This window comes from Pristiophorus japonicus, chromosome 1, assembly GCF_044704955.1.
Source record: "Pristiophorus japonicus isolate sPriJap1 chromosome 1, sPriJap1.hap1, whole genome shotgun sequence".
Lineage (NCBI taxonomy): Eukaryota > Metazoa > Chordata > Chondrichthyes > Pristiophoridae > Pristiophorus > Pristiophorus japonicus.
This window is the reverse complement of record NC_091977.1, coordinates 309,226,010-309,247,183: the sequence shown is the minus strand read 5'-3', so window position 1 is coordinate 309,247,183 and position 21,174 is coordinate 309,226,010. Positions and strand designations below refer to the sequence as shown.

At 43.6% G+C, this 21,174-nt stretch overlaps 1 protein-coding gene across 2 annotated transcripts in view; it reads right to left on the bottom strand.

The window, feature by feature from the left end:
* Positions 1 to 21,174, bottom strand: part of bmp6 (bone morphogenetic protein 6) — a 163,299-nt gene that overhangs the window by 77,642 nt on the left and 64,483 nt on the right. For both annotated transcript variants that reach the window (XM_070888554.1, XM_070888555.1), the window contains exon 3: positions 3,491 to 3,639. In XM_070888554.1, coding sequence (XP_070744655.1) covers positions 3,491 to 3,639 — 149 coding nt within the window. The remainder of the gene's footprint in view (positions 1 to 3,490; positions 3,640 to 21,174) is intronic.

Here is a 21,174-nt window from a genome sequence, read left to right as displayed (position 1 = left end):
TTTTTAACCAATAAGAGAATTAAGGGTTACGGGGAGAGGGCAGGTAAGTGGAGCTGAGTCCACGGCCAGATCAGCCATGATCTTTTTGAATGGCGGAGCAGGCTCGAGGGGCTAGATGGCCTACTCCTGTTCCTAATTCTTATGTTCTTATGAGAGAGAAAGATGGCAGCCAAAACTGCCTTTCTTATACTTGCAAAAATGCTTCTTCTCGCGCCAAAAGTCCAACTGTCCTTTCCGAAGCTGTGCAACTCAAAAGCAAAATTAAGTCTCTCGCCTGTTCCTTTCGTCAACTGGGCTGTACCTTGATGTGTGGCTCCGACAAGTTTGTGGTCGAATAGCTTTCCTTTGTCTTTCGATGGCCTGAAACCCCAGCCACTTTATTTAATATCTTACTGGTTGCAAGACAAAAGGCCTGTCCATCAACCATTCCTGCCATTGATTCCTTGTCCACCTGATGTGTATTCCTGTGGGGCATATTTGGACCTGCCCCACGTCAGTGCTGTCTGCTCTCTGCAGTAACAGAAAATGTGTCCAAGCCATGTCCAAAACCACGTTTTTGCAGTCGATATTTTCGCAGAATCTTACAGCACCTTGGTCCAAAACAGGCAGTGGGGCAAGTTTAAATATGGAACGAGTGCCCTATGCCAGTTGTTGGACACAGACTACAATTTTAGTGTACACATGGGCAGAGCGTGCGCCATGCCCGCGAGACTCCGTTGTACCAGCCGTTGAATGGTCTAACCGGAGATCCTCAAAAGGATCACTGCCGGCCACTGAGGAAAATGTACGGTTTTGTTTTTCTTTTTTAAAAAAAAAGAGGAGATTTTTTGTGGGACCAAAAGGCCCATCCTCCTGGCGGGATCCTTGAAGCTTGTCAAAATGTATGAGCTGCTGAGATTGGTGCCTGCAGCACACTACTGAATTCAAATGAGGGCTGAACCTGAAAATAGCCCCATTTTGGGTGCCGTTTGTAAAGCTCCCTTTATATAAAGGCAAGTATTATTAATCAGTTTACCAGGTGTGGTTCCTAGCCTTGGTTGAAGTGGGGCAGGGGGGGCTGTTAGTTGAATGTGGCAAGTGTCAACTACTTCAACGTGACACTTATTAGTAACCTGACTGCCATTCCATCGGTGAAACTTTGAGACAGTATTTACTCACACCAGTCAAGATGTGAGAATAGTTGAATGACTGTTGTGCCAATAGTTTCCACTACTTGAAAAGCTTTCTGCCATACGTCTCAAAAGGTCTGAGAGAAACCTTGGCTGCAAGTTTTCAATCTGGCCAGACATTTGGCAGCTGTTTGTGGACATGTGGTAAACATTCCTTCTGCGTGGAGACCAGCTTTGAAACTGACTGGAACCTGAATCCTATGAAGAGGATTTCCGGAGAGGGTGTCATCTGGGACTTTTCCATAGTTAAACCACAAATCCCAGTTGTCCAAATGAGGAAAGTGTCTGAACAAGCTATCGCAGCTCCATGCCGAGCGTGTGATCTCATGGACCAGTCACTTACGGGTGGGATGAAAAACTTACTTCCGAGACAGGCTTGCAGGTAAGCACTGACACTCTGAAGACTTAAAGGGATTGAGACTAGGCCAAAGGGCAGTATGCATTGGTAACATGTGCCAGCCACCTGGAACCATAAAAAGTTGAGTTTCTCTTCCTACCAGCCACGTGAAAACAAGTCGTGTTTTAGGTCTGCAGTTCTCATCCCATCTGCTAGGCATAGTGCCCAAAAAACTGGAGAGAGTTTTGGAGAAGTTCTTTTTTGCTTGCCGAACACCCTACTGCTTAAAATTACACAACGTTAGGATCAGGATTTGCATTCTGCTCAGTTTTCTGGCAATAATTCCTTACCTTGGGAACCTACTGCTTCCAAATCATCAAAGGCAGTCCCTCAAAATCAAGGAAGACTTGCTTCCACTCTAAAAGTGAGTTCTCAGGAGACTGTACAGTCCAATGCGGGAATTACAGTCTGTCACAGGTGGGGCAGACAGTGGTTGAACGAAAGGGTGGGTGGGGAGTCTGGTTTGCCGCACGCTCCTTCCGCTGTCTGCGCTTGATTTCTGCATGCTCTCGGCGACGAGACTCGAGGTGCTCAGCGCCCTCCCGGATGCTCTTCCTCCACTTTGGGTGGTTTTGGGCCAGGGATTCCCAGGTGCTGGTGAGGATGTTGCACTTTATCAAGGAGGCTTTGAGGGTGTCCTGAAACATTTCCTCTGTCCACCTGGGGCTCACCTGCCGTGTCGGAGCTCCGAGTAGAGTGCTTGCTTAGGGAGTCTCGTGTCGGGCATGCGGACGATGTGGTCCGCCCAACACTTCCAAATATACATTAGAAAAGGAGAAAAGTCAACTAGCACTACATGATATAGTAGTGAGCGACAAACAGAGTCCAATTCCTGGTCTGTGCTACGTTATCTGTTCTGAGCTAGGATAACCTGGAGTAGGGGGAGGGGGCCCTTATAACTGGCCTCAGTAACTTATATTTGTCCAGATAATATGTACCTAACTGGTAAGGAACATTAATCAGGATTACAAATGGTTCCCTTCATCATAGCATTTAGTTTTTTTTGCACACTTTTTAGCTGATCATAATCCAGTAACAAAATATTGACATCCATGCTGATTTAGTTGCGAAAGATAATGGCCGATTCCTGTCCTTTTCAGTTTTAGCCCCTTTCCTACTGTGGGCCAGTAGTATAACTCTGATCTGGTCATGGAGGGAATTGCCACTTCAGCCCTTTTATTAGTTATTTTAAAAACAGTTCAAACATTTTGATTAAACTTGCATGGTGTGAAGTTATAATCCATAGGAAGGAACTGGAGAATCTAATTGAAATAAATATTTCCTGCATTCTGAGTCAGAAATTTTCAAGCTAGCTTTGGCATAAATAGAAATCTGTCAAAAGCATATAGCCAGAAGTCAAGTAAAAATAACAGGTTCCTGCATGTGTGAAACAGACACTATACTGTCGAGAAAAGATTCTTCTGCAGCACTGTAAATACAGATGGGATGGAAAAAACTGAAGCTATCATATGAAGCAGTATAGGAAGACATATTTATAGAGAGACATGCATCCCTGCAAATTCGTGTGTGTATGCAAAATTCAAAGTAGTATTCAGCAGATCTTACTGTTCACTAAATTATCTCCATTCACAAGTAATCAATTAATTAAAAACTAATCCACAAGTTGGAATTTTTAGACTGGGGGTGGTAGAAATCAATTGATTGTACTCTGATCTGATTTAAATTAATTCAAAGGAATAAAGTTTTTAAGTTTCATTACTGCATTAAGAATCAGCTATTAATGGGATGAAGAAAAATAGGAAAAGATAAATCACTCAAAATAAGTCACGCAACTTCAATGAATAGTACTTTGTACAACAATTGAAGAAGTTACACTGTTATGCCTACACTTTGAACAATGAAGTAGGCGACATGAAAGTTCACCCGCACTTTGTACGCAACATATCTGCTCAGGTTTACTCACTATCAATGCTCTGCACACGCAGCTGGAGTCCAAGGTTGTACTGTGGGCTCATCACCCATAGATTGCTCGTAGCGGTGATGTCAAAAACCAGCCAGCCTTCCTCTGAGGCCCAAACTGTCCGAGTATCCAACAGGAACAAATCAGTATCTCTGTCAAAGGGAAGGGAGAAAAAATATTGAATTTTTGAGTTTCAAAACACTGCTATAACACCTAAAAGGCTTTCACACTTATTGTAGTGATATTTTGGAAAAAATACCAAATACTTTTCAGACAGAAACTTATAATGCAAACACCTATTATCAAAAAAGTGTATTTATGAGTCTAGCCTTAACCGATAATTAACAAATATAAATTACTCAAAGAAATATTTCCCACCTATGCAATGAAGTCAACTGAATTATTTACATCTACAAAGCCAATTTTTCTCTGTTCAACACCAGGAAAACATTCAGTTCTCATGCACAAAGCAGAAGAAAAGAGGCAGACCCTTAATAGCAGTCTTTGTCCCTTTTGCATTGCCCTGGAAAATTCAGGGGGTTCTCTCAAGGGGGGTGCCATTCCTGCTGCAAGCACAAGCATTAAATTTGCATGTAAATGAGGTGGAAGTGAAGGAACAAGATCGTCCACCTCATTTCCAAAGGGCCCAGCGAGACACACGTTGCTGCCTCCTTACGAGCAGCAACCCCAACTCCCCCATCCTACTCTCTCGCCGACCTTTCCATCCAGCCCGCCCACTGGGGGACTAATCTTTTCTACCTCCTTCCCGTCCCACTCACACGTCCCAATGCTGACTTTGTGGACTCTGCCAGAAGATCAGCTACCGTTGCCCCTCTCCGCATCTCCCTCCAGAACGTCCGTTCACATGTGAACAAAGCCCTTGCCATCCATGAGCTTACAGGGGGCCACCCATTTGGAGGCACGCTCAGAAGAAGTCTTAGGCCTTGCACCCAGCCCCATTTAGATTGGAGGATCCGAGTGGGACCTGGGGGCCACCTGCAAGAGCCATGCAGGAAATAAATAGTATCCACTTTTTGCAAATGCACGAAGAGGAGGACGGGAGTTGGTGATGTCTTTGGAAAGCAACCTGAAGGCCCCACAGCCAGTAGGCATTATTACAGCAGCTGATTTTCCTCACCTGCTTTCAAGTACAGAAGAGAGTTTGGAGCTTGGATCATTAAGGAGGAAGTAGTTGTTGAGAGAAGATAGTGGCTGCAGGAAGGAATTAAAGCAATCTGGGCGCAGCTGGATCAAGCAGTTAGCACTACATTGATCACTGGTACTTGCTACATGTTTCCAGGTCAAGGCATCAAGATGAGGCAGTGTGTGTGCAAATTAGAAGGGCTACAAAACAGGGTAAGCGAGATCAATATTGATTACCCAGCTATTCAGTAGTCTAATGGGATCAGCCAAATCTTGAGGGAGGTGGGGCAGAAATAGTGGTGAATATCAATTTATGATTATTTTCTTATTCAGCATGATAGAAGGAATCCCAGGAAAAATAATTTACTCTTCTTTCATATGGTAGTAACAAAAAATAAATCATCAATATCCAAGTCTGATATCCAGGCCAAAGCTTCTGCTGTAACAGTGTGGATATATTGTAGACTGCATGCAAATTTCCTCAAGGGCAGTGCTCAATGATGGACTCCAGAGTCTGATTAGGAGCTCTGCAGTCGCAAGATGGGGATACTTTAAATTTTCGGGACTTGAGCACAAAACAAAATCTAGGCTGACACTCCAGTGCTGTGCTGAGGGAGTGCTGCACTGTCAGAGGTGCCATCTTTCAGATGAAACGTTAAACCGAGCGGTGTCCTGGCCGAGATTTATCCCTCAATTAACATAAAAACAGATTATCTGGTCATGATCGCATTGCTGTTTGTGGAATCTTGCTGTGCGCAGAGTGGCTGCCGCGTTTCCTACATTACAACAGTGACTACACTCCAATGCACGCAACAGTCATCATAGCACCATCAGATTTCAGATTGGCACGAATGCATGACCTCATCTCTTTAATCTGGAAGGAGGATAGCATGCCAGGAGATCGGAGATACGCCTTAAAAGTGACTATCTTCAAAAAGGGGACGAGTCTGATTGCGTTAACTACAGAGGAATCGCCCTGCTGTCAGCCACTGGGAAAGTCATTGCACGAATCCTCCTCAATCATCTTCTCCCCATGGCTGAAGAGCTCCTCCCAGAGTCGTACTGTAGATTCCACCCACTAAGGGGTACAACGGACATGATCTTCACCACGCGACAACTACAAGAGAAATGCAGGGATCAGCATCAACCCTGGTACATAGTCTTCTGACCTCACAAAGGCCTTTGACTGTCAACCGTGAGGGACTATGGAGCGTCCTCCTCCGTTTCGGCTACCCCCAAAATTTTGTCACCCTCGTCCGATTGCTCCACGATGACATGCAAGCCAAGACCAATGGATCCACCACAGACTCAATCCATGTCCAGACCTGGGTCAAGCAGGGCTGCGTCATCGCACCAACGCTTTTCTCGATCTTCCTTGCTGCAATGCTTCATCTCACTGTCAACAAGCTCCCCGCTGGAGTTGAACTAAACTATAGAACCAAAGGGAAACTGTTCAACCTTCGCCGCTTCCAGGCTAGATCCAAGGTCATTCCATCCTCGGTCATCGAATTATAGTATGCCAATGAAGCTTGCGTCTGCGCACACTCAAGAGACCGAACTCCAAGCCATCATCCACACCTTCACCGAGGCGTATGAAAGCATGGGCCTTACACTAAGTTACTTGCTTGATCAGATCTTGCTCGATTGCCTTTGGGGTTTGGAAAAGGAATTTGCCATTGTTTTTTTCTAATTGGTTTAAGTTTTATTGTCTCTCCTAAGAGACTGATAGGAGGTAGGTGGGGGAAAAGAGAATTTGATATGCATCTAGATTGCATCATGTCTGGATGGACCAGTTGGTTGTTTCCTGTCATTCATTTATTCTTTCTTGCCAGTACTCCGTCAATACCCGGAGTCACATGTTTGTCAGTACAAATGAGGGGGGAATTAAGGGGACATTTTGTGTCTTGTCCCCCAAGGAAGCGGGAATGCAATACAGATGAGGCCATTGGTGCACACTGTGAATATGGGGCGAGAGTGACGGTTTGTAATCTATTTCCGGAATGTGCTGAGTCTTGACTGTCGTGTGGCATAATTTCAAAATGCAGCAGAGTGAATCCATCCTCTTTACTGTTGCAAGGAGGAGTTTCCACTTGACCTGGTCAAATGCCTTTTCTGTTTCGATGGAAAGTGCCAGGGTAGCCGTGCTGGCGTTATTATAATGATACATCACATTAAATATAGCTACCTGATGATGCCTCTGTATAAAGCCTGTTTGGCTTGTGTGAACTAGCCTAGGGATAACTACCTATAGTCTGAAGGCCAAGTTCTTGACCAATATATTATAGTCAGTACTGCAAAGGGCCTGTATCAGCACTCTGAGTGGAATCCTTACCTTTCTTGTGTATTAATGTCATTGTGGCTGCCTTGAGGGTGTCTGAAAGGGTCTTGTTTCAGCAGGAAGAGAATGAGCACTTGGAGTAGGGTCTTGTAAAACTTAGCAAGGTCACACTTCGGCCCAAAGGCTTTCCCAGATTGGCGGAATTTTACTGACAGATGGAGCACCTGAAGGAGATTGGGGTATTGAATGACTGCGTGCTTTCGCCTCCAGTCCAGGTCCAAGGTCGTTCCATCGTGTGTCATTGAATCACAGTAGCAGATGATGCTTGCGTTTGCGCACTTTTGGAGGTCGAACAAACCATCGCCAAAGGGGTACTGAGGGAATGATCAGCCATGATCTTATTGAATGGTGGTGCAGGCTCGAAGGGCCAAATGACCTACTCCTGCACCTATTTTCTATGTTTCTATGTCAACACCTTCACCAAAGTGTACGAGAGTATGGGCCTTACACTAAACATCTGTAAAGACAAAGGTTCTCTACCAACCTTCCCCTGCCCCACAGTACTGCTCCCGCCCCCCCCACCCCCGATTATCAAGATCCATGACGAGGCCTTAGACAACGTGGATCATTTTCCATACCTCAGGAGCCTATGGTCAACAAGGGCAGACATCGATAAGGAAGTCCAACACCGCCTTCACTGCGCCAGTGCAGCCTTCGGTCGCCTGAGGAAGAGGGCGTTTGAAGACCAGTACCTCAAACCCGGCACCAAGCTTATGGTCTAGAGCAGAAGTGATACCCGCCCTCCTATATGCTTCAGAAACATGGACTATGTACAGCAGACACCTCAAAGCACTGGAGAAGTACCACCAACACTGCCTCTGCAAGATCCTGCAAATCCATCAGCAGGATAGGCGCACCAATGACCGTGTTCTCGCTCAGGCCAACATTCCCAGCATCGAAGCACTGACCACACTATCAGCTCCAATGGATGGGCCACTTCGTCCGCATGCCCAATACTAGACTCCCAAAACAAGTGCTCTACTCAGAGTTCTGACATGGCAAGTGAGCCCCAGGTGGGCAGAGGAAATGCTTCAAGGACACCCTCAAAACCTCCTTGAAAAGGTGCAAAATCCCCACTGACACCTGGGAATCCCGGGGGGGGGGGGGGGGGGGGGCGGGAAGGCAAAGAGAAAAAGAGAGAAAGAGAGAAAGAAAGAGAAAGAGAGAAAGAGAGAAAGAGAGGAGAAAAAGAGAGGAGAAAGAGAGAAAGAGAGGAGAAAAAGAGAGGAGAAAGAGAGAAAGAGAGGAGAAAGAGAGGAGAAAGAGAGGAAGAGAGGAGAAAGAGAGAAAGAGAGGAGAAAGAGAAAGAGAGGAGAAAGAAAGAGAGAAAGAGGAGAAAGAAAGAGAGAAAGAGAGGAGAAAGAAAGAGAGAAAGAGAGGAGAAAGAAAGAGAGGAGAAAGAGAGGAGAAAGAGAGGAGAAAGAGAGGAGAAAGAGAGGAGAAAGAGAGGAGAAAGAGAGGAGAAAGAGAGGAGAAAGAGAGGAGAAAGAGAGGAGAAAGAGAGGAGAAAGAGAGGAGAAAGAGAGGAGAAAGAGAGGAGAAAGAGAGGAGAAAGAGAGGAGAAAGAGAGAAGAAAGAGAGGAAGAGAGAAAGAGAGAAAAAGAGAAAAAGAGAAAAAGAGAGAGAAAAAGAGAAAAAGAGAGAGAAAGAGAGAAAAAGAGAGAGAAAAAGAGAAAAAGAGAGAGAAAAAGAGAGAGAAAAAGAGAAAAAAGAGGAGAAAGAGGAGAAAGAGGAGAAAGAGAGAAAAAGAGAAAAAGAGAGAGAGAGAGAGAGAGAGAGAGAGAGAGAGAGGTTTTTCCTTTAACAGGTGAAGCACATTTGGATAAATGGATATGTCTGATAGGGACAATTCAAAAGGAGCTTGCATAGTATAGAATACCCACCTTAGAAAAGGGCTTCTTCATTCTTTGAAAGAGCGGTGGCCATTATCACAAGGGGTGGAAATAAAGTCACGCAAGGACACTATCCCATTAAGAATTTTGCCAAATGAAGTCATATTTATCAAGTGATTCCTATACAGTGTTGCATACAAGGCCGCTTAACACAACTCAACTGGAGAAAACAGCATTGAAATCAAAACTAACAAAAATACCCCAACATATTAATCTCTCCGAGCCACATCATCAACAACTTGCACTTACATAGCGCCTTGAACAGAGAAAAGCTTCTCAAGGCACTTCACAGGAGCGTTATAGGAACACAGGAATTGGAGTAGGCCATTTAGCAAACCCCCCCCCCCCCCCCAAGCCTGTTCCACCATTCAATGACATCATGGCTGATCTGCGACCCAACTTCACATATCCATCTGCCTTTGCCCCAAATCCCTTTAACAAAAATCTATCACTCCCAGATGAAAAATTAATTGATCTAGTATCAATTGCCTTTTGCAGAAGAGAGTTCCAATCTACTGCCACCCTTTGTGTGTAGAAGTGTTTCCTAATTTCACTCCTGAAAAGGTCTGGCTCTAATTTTAGGCCCCCTAGTCCAAGACTCCCCAACCAGTAGAAATAATTCCTCTCTATCTACCCTATTTGTTCCCTTAATATCTTGAAAACTTCAATCAAATCACCCCATAACCGTCTAAATTCTAGGGAATACAACCTTAATTTGTGTATAAGAACATAAGAAATAGGAGCAGGAGTGGGCCATTCAGCCCCTCGAGCCTGCTCCGCCATTTAATAAGATCATGGCTGATCTGATCATGGACTCAGCTCCACTTCCCTGCCTGCTCCCCATAACCCTTTACTCCCATAATCGCTCAAAAATCTGTATCTCCGTCTTAAATATATTCAATGACTCAGCCTCTACAAGCTCTGGGACAGTATCATTCTGGTAAACCTAGGCTGCATTCCCTCAAAGGCCAATATATTGTTCCTAAGATGTGGTATCCTGAACTGCTCACAGTACTCACCACCTCCCCCCACCCCCCCAGCCCCCACCTCTTTTGTGGTCCAAAGTAGATGACATCACATTTGCCTACATTGAAATCCATTTGCCACAGTTTTGCCCATTCACTTAATCTATCAATATCTCGCTGTAATTTTATGCTTTCATTTGCACTGCCTGCAATGCTGCCTATCTTTAGGCCATTGGCAAATTTGGATGTGTGTGGCTTTCTATCCCATCATCCAAGTTGTTAATAAATAGTGAATAGCTGAGGCCCCAACACAGATCCCTACAGGACACCACTAGGCACATCCTGCCAATAGAGTACCTGCCCATTATTGCTACTCTATCTCCTGTTGCTCAGCCAATTTCCTAACCAGGTCAATCATTGCCTTCAATTTCATGGACTTCAATCATAGTTATCAGTCTCTTATGAGGAATTGTATCAAATGCCTTCTGGAAATAATATATATATATATATAACATCCATAGACATTTCCCTGTCCACTACTTTAGTCACCTCTTCAAAAAATGTAATCATGTTTGTCAGGCTTGACCTACCTTTTACAAATACCATCAACGATGCCTCCACAAGATCCTACAAATCCCCCTGGAGGACAGATGCACCAACATTAGTGTCCTCGACCAGGCCAACATCCCCAGCATTGAAGTACTGACCACACTTGATCAGCTCCGCTGGGCAGGCCACACTGTCTGCATGCCAGACAAGAGACTCCCAAAGCAAGCGCTCTACTCTGAACTCCTTCATGACAAACGAGCCAAAGGTGGACAGAGGAAACGTTACAAGGACACCCTCAAAGCCTCCCTGATAAAGTGCGGCATCCCCACCGACACCTGGGAGACCCTGGCCAAAGACCAACGAGTGGAGGAGGTGCATCCGGGAGGGCGCTGAGTGCCTCGAGTCTCGTCACAGAGTGCATGCAGAAAACAAGCGCAGGCAGCGGAAGGATCATGCGGCAAACCGGTCCCACCCTCCCCTACCCTCACTGTCTGTCCCACCTGTGGCATGGACTGTGGCTCTCGCATTGGACTGTTCAGCCATCTAAGGACTCATTCTAAGAGTGGAAGCAAGTCTTCCTAGATTCACAGGGACTGCCTATGATGATAATGACCTTTTACAAATCCACGCTGGCTCTCTCTGTCTGATCAGCTGAAAATTTGAGGTTTTCAGTCACCCTATCCTTAATTATAGACTCCAGTAATTTCCTGACAACAGACCTTAGACTAACTGATCTGGTTTCTCTCTCACCATTCTTAAATAGCGGAGTGACGTGCACAATTTTCCAATCTAACAGAACGGTTCCTGAATCAAGAGAACTTTGGAAGATTATAGATAGGACATCTGCAATGTGGTCACCTACTTCCTTTAAAATCCTGGGATGGAAAGCATCTGGTCCTGGGGATTTGTCACTCTTTAGTGGCATTATTTTCTTCATTACTGTTACTTTACTTACATTCATTTTGTTGAGTCCCTGATTCAGTATTAGCTTCCTTGGGATTTCCAGCCTGCTATCCTCTTCCTGTACTAATTAATTATTCAACTTGTCTGCCATTTCCTCATCATTGACAATATCATCGTTATCAGTTTTCAATGGGCCAACCCTCCTTTTCCCAACATAATTGTAAGAAATGTGTGTGTTGATTTTGATATCCCATAAAAGTTTCTTTTCATACCCCCATACAAACAAAATTTGACTCCAAGCCAAATAAGGTGATATCAGGAGGGGTGACAAAACATTTAGTCAAAGAACTGGGTTTTAAAGAGGGTCTTAAAAGAAGAGAGAGAGGTGGAGAAGTTTAGGGAGGAAATTCTAGAACCGAGGGCCTAGATGGCAAAAGGCACGGCCGTTAGTGTGACAAAGGGAGTGGGGGATGCGCAAGTGGCCAAACTTGGAGGAACGCAGAGTTTTTGGTGGGTTGTAAGACTGGAGGAAGTTAGAGAGATAGGGAGGGATGAGGATATGGAGGTGTTTGAACACAAGGATGAGAATTTTAAATTTGAGGCGCTGGAAGACCAGGACAGATGTAGGTCAGCAAGCAAAGAGGTGATGGATGAAAGGGATTAGGTGTGGGCTCGGATACAGGCAGCATGGATGAGCTTAAGTTTATGAAGTGTGGAAGAAGGGAGGCTAGCCAGGGAAGCATTTTAAATTAGCCGGGTCTGGAAATAACTAAAGCACGGATGAGGGTTTCAGTAGCAGACAGGGGTGGAAATGGGCGACATTACAGAAGTGGGTGTCTTTGTGATGGAGAGAATGTGGGGTCAGCAGCTCAGATCGCTGAGGTAACAAACAATTCTGTTCAGCTGAGACAGTGGTTAGGGAGGGGGCTGGAGTTGGTACCTCAAGAACAAAGTTGGGGGTGGGGGGTGCTGCTGAAGACAATGGCTTCAGTCTTCCTATTGTTTAATTGGATGGAATTGAGGCTCATCCAGGGCTGGATGTCCGATAACAGAGGTCATGGATAAATCCAAAGAGGTGGTCGTCAGGTAGAGCTAGGTGTCCTCAGCTTATATGTGGCACCTGACGGCATGTCTTTGGATGACGTTGCTGAGGGACAGCCTCTAGATGAGAAATAAGATGGGGCCAAGGATAGATCCTTGGGGGATTCCACAGGTCATGGGGTGGGAAGAGAAGCCATTGCAGGAAATTCTTTGGCTACGACTGGAAAGATAAGATTGGAGCTAGCCGATGAACAATCTGCTGGACAATGGACGAGAGACGTTGGAGTAGGATGGCGTTGTCAACCATGTCAAAGACTGCAGACAGGTAGAGATGAGGAGAAGTGATTGGGGGAGGCGGGGGGGGCAAGAGCGAAGGTGAAAGTATAACCAGGCAGGAGACTTCAATGAGGGGCAAGGTGTTGTCACCCATAGGCCAAGTTTCCGTCAAGGCCATAATGTCAATGCAATCATCCACAATGTCATGGATGGCAACAGCATCAGGTCAAAGAGATGTGAAGGATGGGGAGAAATTTTAGTCTGTAGATGCTGAACTTTTTTCAAGGAAAAGACCAAGTCTCCAAGATAGGCGATTGAACCACCGCATACAACGTTCAATGAATGAGAAATAAATAGTGGTATACCAAATAGGATCTGAACAGCTAAATACTCTGGCCAGTTTTTGTTTTGAGAATCCAGAGTGAAGAGCGAAGGCCCTTAGTATTGATCACCACAAAGAGACGAGTAAAAGACGACAAGCTTGAACAGGATGTAGTCATTAGATGATGTCAAACTTGAATTTTAAAAACCTGAAAATTGTAGGAAGGACAGACTAGAGTGGGGTAAGGAGTTCCACAGCATTAAACATCTTGGGAAAGAATGAGTGATGAGTATGAAACTGTGTCACAAGTCATTACCTCAGTTCACCGGTACGCTTTTATCAACACCAACACTTTGGCTGCCCGTGCTTGCAAACATTGCACCTATGCCGCGAATTTGCAGTCTCCAGAGAATATGACGACTACACCAGCAAAGACATGCCAATTCAGGCCGACTTGAACAACCTACCACCAACCCCTCTCAAATCTACAAGGCCATTTAGGACAGTCGCCGAAGCCCTTCAGCGATCTTCCCTCAGCCTTGATGACGAAATGCTTGGAAGAACTGTGACATACGAAATGGATTCCTTAGAGGATCCCACAGTACAACCCGAAGAATCAAACCTTCCTCACAAACAGTGGATAACTATAAACCACCTCAGAACCAGTCATGGTAGATGCTGCCACCTTCTCCATGGAGGGAAGGTTAAAGCATCCCCATCATGCAACTGTGGAGCTCCTAATCAGACCCTGGAACACATCATTGAGCACTGCACTCACGAGATTTTCAGGCAGCCTATAAGATATCCACGCTGTTACACTGGAAGCTTTGGCTATCCAACTTAGATATTGACATTTGATTTGCTACCACCATACGAACGAAGATGACGACTTCAACACAGTAAGGATGTTGGGAGCAGGAAGCGTGTGTAGACAGGTTGGTTTCAGCTTTAAAAAAAAAAATGTTTAGAGCAACATTTACCATTAGAGTATCAAAAAATAGGAAGAAACACAAGAGTTTGTAATAAAGAGAGCAATAGCAAGGCAGAACATAGGCAGGCTGAAAGCTAATGGTAAGGGAGCAATCTCTCAACAGACGAGAAGCTCTTGCATTCTGTCCAGGAGGCGGTAAAGATATGTTAAAGAGCCACTCTAGATGTAGCAGCCATATTCAAGTCCTGAACAGTGTTGTAATTTAAAGATTTGACAGAACTGTTCCAAATCACTCCCCTGCAATCTGCTTACAACACGAGATGGTATTTTTCCTCTTCGGAATTAAAAACAAGTCTCTTTTTAAAAGCGCTTGCACCTGTAACAGATGCTGAGCTGCCCCAGTGCACCATATATGCTTATGTCATGACACAAAGTAACGTCATGATGCAAGCATGCCCACCAGTTGACCTAGCTGAACAAGTTTACAAGGCTGCCAAGGGAGCTCGAGTTCTGGCAGAAGATTAACAGACTCCGAAAACACTGGGTCTCTATTACTGTCAACAGAGAGACCAGCAAGTTTATATTTAGTAGTGCTATTGAAAAGACTTGGATTTATATAGCACCTTTCACGACCACTGGATGTCTCAAAGCGCTTTACAACCAATAGAGTACTTTTGAAATGTAGTCAATGTTATAATGTGGGATACTATAATGTTGTATTAACTGAGTGAAACTCGTAAATTGGGAGTTAACAGCTTTGTAATATTGCAAAAGAGCCTTTGTAGGAGAGTCAACATCGCTAAAAAAAAATTCTAGGTAATGTTTTGGGTGTGTCACTTTGGCCATTATTTTATGGAAAGAATTGGACATGAGTTATGTTAAGGCATGTTTTTTTTTAAGTAAAAGGCTTGGCTAATAGGGGTTTAGATTCTCAAGACAAACCTATGCTGAGTTGTGGATCAGTAGGCAGATAAGTGGCAATTGTAATGCGAGATGGGAGATTGTTTATCAGAGACCTAAACAAGGGACAATTCATGAGCCAAGTCTGGTTTTTCCAGAGCGACTTTCACAACTTGGTGTTGAAAACCTTTTATGATCTCTGTGCAAGAGAATTTCAAATATCAGAACAAGAACAAGTGGGTCAAGCAGCAGAAAACTGGGCAACTGAACAAGGTACAGCCAGATCAAGCTGAATTGCGTTAGATGACCTACCAAAGCAGGCCAACTTAAATGCATTAAATCCTTCTGTTGCCTAGACCCCAAGCTCTGGAATTCCCTCCCTAAACCTCTCCGCCTCTCTAACTCACTTTCCTCCTTCAAAACGCTCCTTAAAACCTACCTCCTGTGACCAAGCTTTTGGTCACCTGCCCTAATTTCTCCTTAGGTGGCTCAGTGTCAAATTTTTCATCTCATAATACTCCTGTGAAGTGCCTTGGGACTTTTCACTATGTTAAAAGTGCTATACAAATACAAGTAGTAGTTGTTGATGATTATTTTCATAATAGTACATGAACAGACGTTATACTGATTATACCCAAGTGTCTCATCGTACTCGGTATTCTGTATGTTTTTGCTTAGTGTTGAACAAAGCAGCTTATGAATCAAACCGAATGTTGTTGTGCCTAGTGTTAACTTGATCTATTTACAGAGAGATTGAAGGATTTTGTCATATTGCATATCTACTGTGCATGAAGATTGGAAAAATACAAACCATAAAGTAGAGATATAAATCAAAAATGTCAAGAGTGGTAAGGGGCTTAGGTTGGCATCATACATGCTTTAGCCATTAAGTAGCCGCAGGATTGGCATTGTGGAGTGTGGAAAGTCCTGGTAGAAATGAGCAGCCATTCACTAAAATGTGCGGTGTCCTCAACTGCACTACAGCTACAGAGGGCTGTTTTTTTATTTTGAGTCTCAAGGTGTGATCATTTACCACTCCTTACCACCCAAACTTAAACAGTTGAACTTACACCAGAGAGGACATGTCAGCTTAAAGCTGGACAGTCGCTCATCAGGCCGGATGATGAGGAAGGAATTTCTTAGCAGCTTATCCCTATGCTGTTTGCCATATTGAGCCAGCAGACACCGTGAAGAGGATTGATAGCCAAGTCCAAATTAGTCTCCTGTTGATGAGTCGGTAGCAAGTCACTTCCCATACATCTTTGAAAGGTGGCAATTGTGGCATTTCCTGGACTTTCTCAGAGATTCTTTGTTACACTATGAAGACTGATGTTAGGAGGTCATAGATGAGATACTTGTTCGAGCCATTCAATGCTTGTTGGTTTCATAGTCCTCATTATTCTTCTCATTGTTTCATTTGCACATCAACAAGTTTTATGTTGGAAGAGTTTAACCACAAAAGAGCAAATATTATCCAACTGAGCAGCATGAACCCACAAACCTATCAGGCCAATTCTGCTCTTGACTTTCTGGGATACCTCGGTGAGATGCTCCTTCTAGGTGAGTGTGCAACCTAGAATTACTTCTAAGATATACTGGCGTTGGCTCTTTGTGCCAGCCATTCTCCATCCAATAAGATGTTGAGTTCTTGTGACATGTTTTCATGATTAAGATGGAAGCATGATGACACTTGTCTTCAACTCACTAGACTTCAGTCTTCACTTTGTGCAATAGTCACCGCCGATGGCTGTGTGTCTTGATTCAATGGGGTGCAATGCTGCTATGCTCTTGTCGTGCACCATGTGTTCATCCCTTGGGGAAACCAAAGCAGCAAACAGACAACCAAATCCAAATAACCTGGTTAGAGTGGTACTGGAGCAGTTTACTTATATGGCAATAACCGAACAACAAGGGAAAGATTCTCTGCCACTTTGACTTTGAGGAAGTGACAACCTAAAATAAAACTGCAGCAAGCTTTACAAGGTACAGCATCCCTCAATCGGCAAAAAGCATTTGACAAAATTATGCACAAGTGGCTACTGTTTAAGTTTGAAATGGTGGTGAACCAGGCAAGCCCCGGGAGTAGATAAAAATTGGGTAGGAAACAGTGGGTGCTCATTAAGAGTTATGTTGAGGTAGGGGGTATGTCCTGAAATGGTTGCCCCAAGGAATGTTGTTAGAACTCCTATCATTCCTAATTTACATTAGTGACCTAGATTCAGAAACTCAATGTGAGCAAATTCGCCAGATTCAGAATATACCAGACAAGAGCTGTAAGCTGAATTGGAGGAATTAGCCAAAATATTTTGCAGGAAGTGCCTCCAACTGAGATTACTTAACAAGTTAGGAATGCATTAGTGATGAGACTTGATAGAGAGGTGGACACCATACTTTGCACAGCCTGAGAGTCCCAGATGCTTTGTTGTCTCCTAGATGCTAGGGTAAGGAACATTCCAGAACCCCTGGAAAAATGATGATGGAAAAGGAGGGAGAGCAGCCAGTCACTGTGGTCCACGTGGGATCCAAAAATATAAGACAGACCGTAAGTTCTGCAAAAGGAGTTTAAGATGCAGTTTAGGGGAAATACCTCAAGGGCGGTAATCTGGATTACTCCCCCAGTCACGTGCCAGAATAAACAAGGATAGGAAGATTCAGGATCTTAATGCATGACTAAAAGGTTGGTGTTTGAAAGAGGGCTTGTGTTTTATGGGGCACTGGCATCAGTGCTGGACAAGATGGGGGGCTTTTCTGCAAGCTTGCCCTACATCTGAACAGGAAGGGAACTAATGAACTAGCAAGATGGATAATTGCAGAGATATGAAGAGCGACTTGGAAAGGAAAGAGGGGGGGGGGGGGGAAGACAGGGAAAATAACAGAAATCGGAAAGAGCAAATAAAGAAATAAACATGCAAAATAAATAACAAAAATGATAACAGAAAGAATAAAGGGTGAAAAATTCACCAATTATAAGCAGGGAAAAGACAGAGATAAAGAAATGAGTTATCTGGGACAAAAGTAAAATCAAGGGAAATCGAGGGAAAAGGACTAGCGCTGGGTGTTGAGTGGATGGGGAGTGCTTGTATCAGGATGCACAAGACATCACAACTATATAGGGCAGGCAAGATGCACCAATGGGTCTTCTCCTGTCCGTCATTTTCATGTTTGTATATAAAACGTGAAGGCATCACATCAAAACTGTTTCCGCTTAATATCTATACATGCATACCTTGTAGAGAACACTGGCTCCTGCACCATTACCTATGCAGTCTCCTCAATGATCTATCCTTAGCCCTCTTCTATTTCTCATCGCTGCCCCTCGTCAGCACCATCCAAAAACACAACACTAGGTTCCACATCTACGCTGGCAACTCCTAGCTCTATCTCACCACCAGCTTTCTCAACCTCTCCACTGCCCATGATTGTCCGATGAGCAGAAAATATCTCCAATTAAATATTGGGAAGATCAAAGCCATTGTCTTTGGTCTCCGCCACAAAAACTTACATTAATATAGCTCCTTTAATGCAGTAAAACGACTCAATGCGCTTCACAAGAGCCTTAGCAAACAAAGTTTGGCACGAGATATTTGGACAGGTGGCCAAAAGCTTGGTATGGGGTAGGTTTTGAGGGGCGTCTTAAAAGGAAGTAGAGAAGCGGAGCGATTTAGCGAGGGAATTCCAGAGCTTAGGGTCCAAGCAACTGACAGCACCACCGCCAATGGTGGAATGATAATAAAGGATGCACAAGAGGTCAGATTGAAGGAACGCAGAGATCTGAGGGTTGTAGGCAACATTCCCACTAACTTTGGGAGTTTTAACAGGCTGCACAGCCCAAACAATTTACAATTAATAGGTGTTGTAAAATTATCAAGAACTTTGAGACAGTGAATAAGGAAATACTATTGTCTCTGTTTGGGGAGTCAATGATAAGGGGCTATCAATTTAAAATGATCACTGAGAAGTTAAAATAAATTTCTTTATGCAGAGGGTTGTCGGAGCATGGCATGCTTCGCGACAGGGAGAGACCATTGCATCCTTAAAGAGAAAATAATCTGAAGCAAAGACAAGTACAAGGCTAAGATAAAGAGGCGGAGCAATGGAGTTAGCTTTGGATTGCTGTAGCATGGACACAATGAGCCAAATGGCCTCCCTCTGTGCTGTAAACTTCTTTGGTTTAATGGCAAGGGCTCAAGATTTTAAGAAGCTTATTGTACAGAGACTACAGCTTTGACATGTCTGTACCAGAAGCACTAACCGAGCCACAGGATACAAATGCATTTGCATGGTGACATGAAAGACTGATCTGGTCTACCACTTTTCCCAAGGCCTTCAGACCTGCTTTTAAACCTATAATTAACCAGGTGTTTTAAAGAAGACTGGTCAGATGCATGTGATGCAACACCTAGCCCTTTCATTTAGTTTTCAATACAAGCTACTTTGAAGCACCCCTATTTCCACCAGTTTGTTCCACTTAGACTTTGATTTTAGCAGCTCAAGCGTGACCTTTGTATTTATACAAGTTTAAAATCAAATAATCTCAGTATTTAAAAATATAGATATCCTTTTGTTTAGTTTATCTTTCCACCAAATGAAGAAAAAAATAAAATTGAATAATCTAAAATGTAGATATCTAATATAATCTTTAAATAAAAGAAATGACAATTGCTTTTTTTTTAAATAAACTTTATAGGATCCAACATGTTTTTTGACATCTTCCTCCCCATACTGATGTTCTTGTTGAGACAGTAGTGCTCTTGCACTTCATGCAAGGGAGAAATCAGTTTTACTTGTAAAAGAATAAAGAACACATGATTTAATGCCAACACAATACAATCCATTGTGCGTATTTGGCAACCTACAAAACGTCTATTTGTTTCTCTCCAACTAAGCATGAAATTAGATTATTCATAACCTTTGAAAACATCTTAAGAGTAGATGTGTTATATCCATTCCCATTATATACATGTGCTAATAGAATGCCCAGCAGCAACCCCAGCTATTAAATTGATATGCAGTGAACTGAAAAGTAAACTATGCTTCAACCTTTTATATTAGGCAGCTGGCAAAGCTCTAAAGCCACCCATCTGTAGGACTTATCAGAAGTTATGTATGCAGTCATTTCACTTGTTTACACTACCCCTTTAAAAAGAAACAGATTGCTGTTCTGAAATCACAGCAATCAAATCCTGATCATCACACAGTTACAGTTTACCAAGAAAGGTTAAGGTTAGATTTGAATTTCAGTAACCTGAAGATAAAAAAATAAATCAATCTGAAAGTCATTGTACAACTGCTCATTTAAACTATTTAGTCAGAAGTTTTAGATACACAGAACACACAATAAAATATGCTATTTTACAAAACAGTGATTTCAATATCTACAACTGCTCTGTTTATAACTACAACAACTTGCATTTATATCGCACCTTTAACATAGTAAAACGTCCCAAGGTGCTTCACAGGAGGATTACAAGACTAAAAGTTTTTTGACACCAAGCCACATAAGGAGAAGTTAGGGCAAATGACCAAAGGCTTGGTCAAGGAGGTAAGTTTTAAGGAGCGTCTTAAAAGGAGGAGAGAGGTAGAGAGGTGGGGAGATTTAGACAGGGAATTTCAGAGTTTAGCACCTAGGCAACAGAAGGCACAGCCACCAATGGTTGAACGATTATAACCAGGGATGCTCAAGAGGGCAGAATTAGAGTACAGATATGGTTGTGAGGCTGGAGGAGATTACAAAGATAGGAGGGGCGAGGCCATGGAGGGATTTGAAAACAAGGATGAGAATTTTGAAATTGAGGTGTGGCTTAACCGGGAGCCAATGTAGGTCAGCAAGCACAGGGTGATGGGTGAGCGGGATTTGGTGCAAGTTAGGACAAGGGCAGCCAAGTTTTGGATCACCTCTAGTTTGCATAGGGTAGAATATGGGAGGCCAGCCAAGAGTGCGTTGGAATAGTCAAGTCTAGAGGTAACAACGGCATGGATGAGGGTTTCAGTAGCAGATGAGTTGAGGCAAGGGCGGAGACGGGCGATGTTACGGAGGTGGAATTGGCAGTCTTAGTTATGCCACGGCTATGTGGTCGGAAGCTCATTTCAGGGTCAAATATGTCACCAAGGTTGCAACCATAAAATAAGGAAGCAATTAATTACATTCAATGTACAGAGAATTAAAAAACTGAAATGGTGACCAGATGCTTGGATGAGATTTAGCATTATAAAGCAGGTACTAGTTTGTTTTAAAACCATGTTTGAGACTTCACTCATGTACAGCTCACCCTTAAGGAGTTGTATGAGAATCTCAGAAATGCATTACCTCAGATTTCTCCTTCTCTTCCCCCTCAACTCCATCTCCTCCAACCACTCCTTCAAAGTCTTGTGCCTTTCGTTCTTTCACTAAGCATTTCCCCCAGTTGAAAGTAAAAGATCAGGAACT